This window comes from Myotis davidii, unplaced genomic scaffold, assembly GCF_000327345.1.
Source record: "Myotis davidii unplaced genomic scaffold, ASM32734v1 scaffold217, whole genome shotgun sequence".
Classification (NCBI taxonomy): Eukaryota; Metazoa; Chordata; class Mammalia; order Chiroptera; family Vespertilionidae; genus Myotis; species Myotis davidii.
In genome coordinates this window covers 7,132,133-7,138,821 of record NW_006290034.1, presented here as the reverse complement: position 1 = coordinate 7,138,821, position 6,689 = coordinate 7,132,133, and the positions used below count along the sequence as shown (strand labels likewise).

The 6,689-nt window shown below is 38.3% G+C and overlaps 1 protein-coding gene across 1 annotated transcript in view; it reads right to left on the bottom strand.

The window, feature by feature from the left end:
* The window catches only part of CAPZA1 (capping actin protein of muscle Z-line alpha subunit 1), a 19,765-nt gene extending 17,786 nt beyond the window's left edge, over positions 1-1,979 (bottom strand). Inside the window, exons 1-2 of the mRNA XM_006763138.2 lie at positions 1,974-1,979; positions 386-449 (exon numbers count right to left, since the gene is read on the bottom strand). Of these exons, the coding sequence (XP_006763201.1) occupies positions 386-449; positions 1,974-1,979 (70 nt within the window). The remainder of the gene's footprint in view (positions 1-385; positions 450-1,973) is intronic.
* Positions 1,980-6,689: the final 4,710 nt, after the last annotated feature.

The window sequence follows — 6,689 nt, the reverse complement described above, 5'->3', positions numbered from 1 at the left end:
CACCCGAGGGCAGCGTCCCACCTGGTCCCAGTTTTCCCAACTGTCTCTGTCTGTCTCTTTCTTTTTCTCAATCCCCTGTTGCCCCTACTCAGGACTTATCGTCCGCTCTCTAGCCGTGGTGGCCGCGGTCCGAGAGAGAAATACTTACGAAGATAGGTATCCCAATTTACGTGTTAATACCATGTTTTTGACTCAGACCTCAGTATGCTCTGACACTAGTATTATAGCTGGGTGATACTGAGTATATTATTTCAGCCTCTTTGAATATTGATTTCTTTAGCTATAACTATAGTATGTTGTAAGGATTAAAAGAGTTAACAAGTACTCAATGAGTGCTTATGTTGCTAAGGAGGGCTTAAATAACTAAATACCAATCTTTACTCACCATTGAATACTTCATTAAATTCCCCTGGGGGTGCATGAGTGATGAATTTAGCAGCTATGCGTACCTAGAGAAATAAAATTTACAGAGAATTATGAAAAGTAACAAATAAAAAGGAAAGGAATTAGCAGATTATAACATTTTCAATACTAGTGGCCTGGTACATGGATTTGTGCACATTGAAAGGAAATTAATTAGAAGAAAGATTCGTGCAGTAATTACATTACTGCAAAAAATTACATGTCGAAATAGTATATATAATATAGTATTATAAAATTAAAACACGCGTGTGATTGTCGCCTGCAAGAGCTTTATATGTATCGCACATGCACGAGTCAATGTTTATTCTGAAATCACCAGTGCACGGCACATGTGCCAGCTGGCCAGCCAGTCAGAATACACACGGTCGATTACTTAGCCTTTTATATAAATAGATATCCCTTGTTTACTTTTTTTAATACACTTTTTTGATTGATGGGAGAGGGAGAGAGATAGAAACAGCAATGATAAGAGAGAACTATTGATCAGCTGCCTCCTGTACACCCCACACTGGGGATCAAGCCCGCAACTCGGGCATATGCCCTGACCAAGAATTGAACACTCAACCACTGAGCACACAGCCCGGGCAAATATATCCCTTGTTTGAACCTTTAGGTCCTAGTCACCTTATATTCTCCATTATTACAATCTTCATCAATAATTATAAATAATGGCAACTTTTTTACTGATAAAAAAAAAGTTTTCCATAAAAGAGAAAAAACTCATGGACACTGACAACAGTGTGGTAATTGGTGGGGGAGGAAGGGAGGTAGAGGAGGGTATAGGGGGAATGATGATGGAAGGAGACTTGACTTGGGGTGGTGAACATACAATACAGTGTATAGATGATGTGAATACCGACAATAGTAGTAGGAATGTGGACAGGTTAGATATATTGTTAACTGAAAAGATAGAAAGGAAACTGGTATATTGGTTGCCTCTCAGGGGAACTGGGTGCTTGGAAAACGGGTGGAGGGGAGTTTTTACTTAAGCCTTTTTCTACCATTTTAATTTGAAGCATGTAGTTATAGTTCCTATATGCCTAAAATACTTTTTTTTAAAATGAAGGAACAGAATCTAATAAAAAGAAGAATGAACGGGACTGGAGTACTAATTGAACATGAGAGGGAAGACTAAGTGAAAAAGATAATGCCAATGTTCTGAGCTTGTGTGATTAAAAGAGAAGAATGGGATGAACAGAAATGATGAGATTAACAGGAGGTTCTGATGCAGGCAGAGAGGAAAATAACAGTAAGAGCATATTAAAATTATCACCTAGTTCAGAAATCCCAAAGCAGTCACATTGTCTTCAGTAACACAACTACTTTTCCCTATCTAGGCTTATTTTCAGAAGATGATCCATATACGGATATTTATTTATTTATTTCAAGAAGATGAGAAAACCTATACTCTTAGATTTGTGCAATGGAGAGAGGAAAGAGCAAATGATATCTGATCCTAGTGTTTTTCTGGGTTCTAAAGGAGGGGATTTATAGCAGATGAAGGAAATACTTTTATTTGGGGTTTTGCAAGGCTAGAAGTATATACATACAGTCATTTTGGTATGCGTAATACTCTGCAGCTTTATAGGGTTTACTAGGAAAAATGCTCCCGGGGGGTGGGGGTGGAGGGGTGTCAAATGTTTCCAGTAGTGACAAGGCAGGGCACCAATAATAGCAGTAGATGCTCAAGGACAATGAATACCGAGAGGCACCCAGAGTGTGGACACAAACTGAACATAAGAAATATCTAGAGATTATCAGAAACAGTTGGGGGTGGAGGGAAGAGAGAGATGAAGGAGCATGAGTTGGGGAAATACTAAAATGAATGAAGGTGTAACTAATTGGTCTCATTCATACCGATAAGCTGGGCCTACACTATCTACCTGGTCCTATGCTAGGCATTGGATAAAAACATGGTTTTAGTTACCAAGGAATTCCGTTTTGTTATTAGGGCAAATGTGCAAATGCAGATAATGACAGAAACTCCTTGAACATTTTAATGTTTCAATTTTAAAACATATTTTTTTAAAATCAGAGTTTGAAAAAGTTCATTAAATTCTGTTCGGCTGGTTTCATCCAATTCCTCTTATCTCCCAATTTTATAGGAAAACTGAAACCTACAGAGGTTAGTGATTTTTTCCAAAATCACACTGGTGGCTAAAAGCACAGCAGGGAGAGAGAGGCCAAATCTCCTGATTCTCAGAATCATTCTTTCCCACTACATCACAGTATCTCATTTATTATTCAGTAAATGAAGGCCTCCTATTCTGTTTTTCTTTTCAATCACTGTTACATGGAATGAAGTGTAGTGAAAAAAGCATGGTTTGAATTTTCTGACATATTACACTACTTTGCTTCACATTAAGGCTAGCCCTAATAAAATTGCTAGATGTTCTAAAATAAATTATAATATACCTATACTTAACCAAAGATTGGGCATCTGATTTTGTACTTGCTGAAAATTTATGCTCCTGTCCAAGGATTTTATAACAGATTATATGAATACTCATCAGCAAAGCTAACTGGAAAAAGGGAAGAGAAAAGAATAGTGTTAATACTAATTGAGGATTTGTTAGAAAAGACCACTGCAAATAAGCTTCAGGGTTTACTTGATAAGGGTAATAACTCATCTGGTCAATCAACGAGCCCCAGTGGGAGGTGTGCAGGAGGCAGCTGACCGATGTTTCTCTCTCATCGATGTTTCTGGCTCTCTATCTCTCTCCCTTCCTCTCTGTAAAAAAATCAATAAAATATATATTAAAAAAGAAAGAAAGATGGGATCATTGTCTAAACTTAAAGCATACAGATCCACTTTTCAGTTATGGTATTTTTGCGGTTGTACACAAATATTCCACTAGTTAGGCTGAAGGGAAAAAATATGCCAGTCGCACTGTTTTTAGCCTTAAAATTCTCTCTGCATTTTTTTTAAGATGCTGAATCAGCTTTCTGTGCCCTTAGTGCTCTCGCAAACACGGTGAATGTTCTTAAAACACACAGGACTTTCTGTAAGAAGTGTGGCAAGCACCAACACCAGAAAGTAACACAGCATGAGAAGGGCAATGATCCCCTGAATGTGCAGGGACAGTGGCGTTGTGACAGGAAGCAGAGTGGCTATGGTGAGCAGACTAAGCCGGTTTCCCGCAAAAAGGCTAAAACTACAAAGGAGATTGTGTGAGGCCTGAATATATTGAGCCCAACTGCATCTAAGAGAATGCTGGCTATTAAGAGATGCAAGCATTCTGAACTGGGAGGAGATAAGAAAAAGAGCCCACTGATCCAGTTCTAAACTTCATATTTTATTTTATTATGTGACAAAATCTTGAGGATAAGAAAAATGCTGAATCATGAAATAAAGGAAACAGACATGCAAAGAGCCCAAACAAGTTGCTCATCTCGTATTTCAAGTTTCCTCACTACTGTATCTTGTCATTTTGGTCTTGTTAAGCTCTTGGAACCAAGTAACGGAAGGGTCTTAGTAGCTAGAAGTGTAGAGCTCCTTCTCAGAAACTGAAACGGAGGATAGGACTGAAAGCACTTATTTCTACAAGTTATTACACTTTCTACTTCCTGTTTTATTTAGGCAGCTCATCATGACCATTTCAGGTAACAATGCAGAAGTTAAAAAACCCAACTTCCTCTTTATAAAGTGATAAAAACTTCAGCAGCTAGTTATGAAAATGGTTGATCTTACTAGCTTTTATAGAAATACTTGCAAGGAAATCAGAGCCCATCATCATGAAATTCACCTCTATGTTCACTGCTTTCAGAAAATGTAACAAAAATAAAAAACTGTACTGGCATCATGACATATATCCTTTAAAAAACAAAAAAACAACCCCAAATCAAATGCAGTTGAGGTCTCCCTTAAAAACAGAAAAAATGGAAACTTTAGAGTTCCTTCAAGGAAGAGCCAATCCAAATTAAGGCTAAAAATCTTTTTAAATATTTGTTTGTAATAGTGCTGTGGTTGTGAAAATTTTATAGGATAAGAATCTCATTTAAGAGTTACTTATGTTTCTGAATGCTAAGATATTCACATCAACAAGTCTTGTTGGAAAAATACTTTCTCAATTCTTGAATTCAGTTAAAAGGATGCAGAAGCCTGGGAAAGGGAGCAAGGAGGGTATGAAGCTGAAGAGAAGTGAAGAAATCTTACAAGCCAAAGCCCTTCCTTTTTACTTATAGATCCACAACAGAGAAATACTATCAGTTTCATCTGTCTGTGAATAAGAATCTAACAAAATATCAGAAATCTCAAATCATATGGATTTATTGAGACACTTACTATAGCAATTATTCTTTATTATCCACACTAATGAAGACAATGTGGTTAATTTAAAAACTGTTTACTGAACGTGAAATTCATCTTTTTTGGCAGATTTACCTTATTAATTTTGATTTCCTTACTATGTCATTATTAAAATTAAGCAACACATCAGGTATGCTGGGAGATGAAAGGAACCTCATCTATTATTGAGGTCAGATCTATTATTAGAAAATCAATACTATGAATGTTATTAAACACTGACAATATTCAAAGATATTTTTATTTGCATTTTGAAATACACATATATTTTCCAAACTTAATTAAAAAGGCATTCTAGCCGAAACCGGTTTGGCTCAGTAGAGCGTTGGCCTGCGGACTGAGGGGTCCCGGGTTCAATTCCGGTCAAGGGCATGTACCTGGGTTGTGGGCACATCCCCAGTAGGAGATGTGCAGGAGGCAGCTAATCGATGTTTCTCTCTCATCGATGTTTCTAACTATCTCTCTCCCTTCCTCTCTGTAAAAAATCAATAAAATATATTTTTTAAAAAAAGGCATTCTAACTCAGTGTAAAAGACAAAAACCTGACAGCACTGGTAAATGTAGTATTACTTGGGCACAATAAACTTCATTCAAAGTTTACTGTTTATTGTTATTTAAATACTTAGTGATATCTTGTTGTAACAATATTTTTGCTTAAAATAAGTGACTCATCAGTTGGACTAAAAAATATTTTGTTATCCTATGATTTTCACTGTAATTTAACTTCATCTGAATCATGTTTGCGTTAGAAAAAGGACTTATTATAGTATTCTCTCCTGCACAAGTTCATATAAAATGCTTCCTCCCTCCCCAAACTTACATGTTTATGGGAATTTCCAAGAATGAGAAAATTTAATGCTAAAGTGCTGTTCAATGGCTTGTGAGTGTTTAGCACATTCCTCAGTATTTCAAAATGGCATGCCATATGTAGGTATCCTGTGTCAGATCATTCTGTACAGAGGACTCCTGGAGCATAAACAGTCCCCTCCACCATCCCAATCTTTTTATTGAAAAAAAAAAAAAGAGAGAAGAGAGAGAGAGGAAGAGCTGAAATACATTTACAAAGCACTCAAGCGTGCACATTTTGCACGCCACTATAGGAAACAAAAGACATAATTCTTGTCCTAAAGTAAGTCAACTGCCCTAGCGGATTTGGCTCAGTGGATAGAGCCTGCAGGCTGAAGGGGTGTGCGGGAGGCAGCCGATCAATGATTGTCTCTCATCATCGATGTTTCTCTCTCTCTCCTTTCCTCTCTGAAATATATATATATACACACACACACAATAAGTTGTTAAAAAGATATAAAGTTGGTCACCTAATGAAATAATTCTAATTTCCGCAGGCCCTAAAATCTCATAGTTACCGAAAAGCCCGAAAAGCTGTTAAGAAAGATGCGCAGCTGTCAGGAAATAAAAAAAAGTTATTCCACCTGACAAAGAATATGCTCTTGTATTTAAGACACTTTTGAAGGAAGCAGCACACAAATTACACACTGACAAACTCCACTGTAATCAGACATCGCAGGGGAGCATCAGAGGAGACACGATGCTTTTGCCCAGGCTTGAATGCGTTACCCTGAGGTTTACGTGCTCTATAAAACCTTTCTGGAGTTAAAAAAAAAACACACAACCCACACAAAAACCCGTTGGCGAATCTTAATCGGTTAACAAGAAACTGAAAACCATTTTTCAACTATCATCAAGAGGCTATCAGACGCAAGGGATGGAGTCCCGCGGGGCCCGGGGTAGACCCAGGCGGTCCAGGGAGTGTCTGCAGGGCCCCCAGTGTCCGGAGGCTCCCACGGGGGTCACTGCGAACAGCCCAGCTCCTGGGACCCGGGGAGAGGCGGGCACCACGGAGGGACCGCTCTGTCCAGGAGTCGTGACAGCAGAATCACTTCCAGGGGAAGGAAGGGCGGAAGGGAAGTGAAGGGGCCACCAGACCAGGAAGTGACCCGCC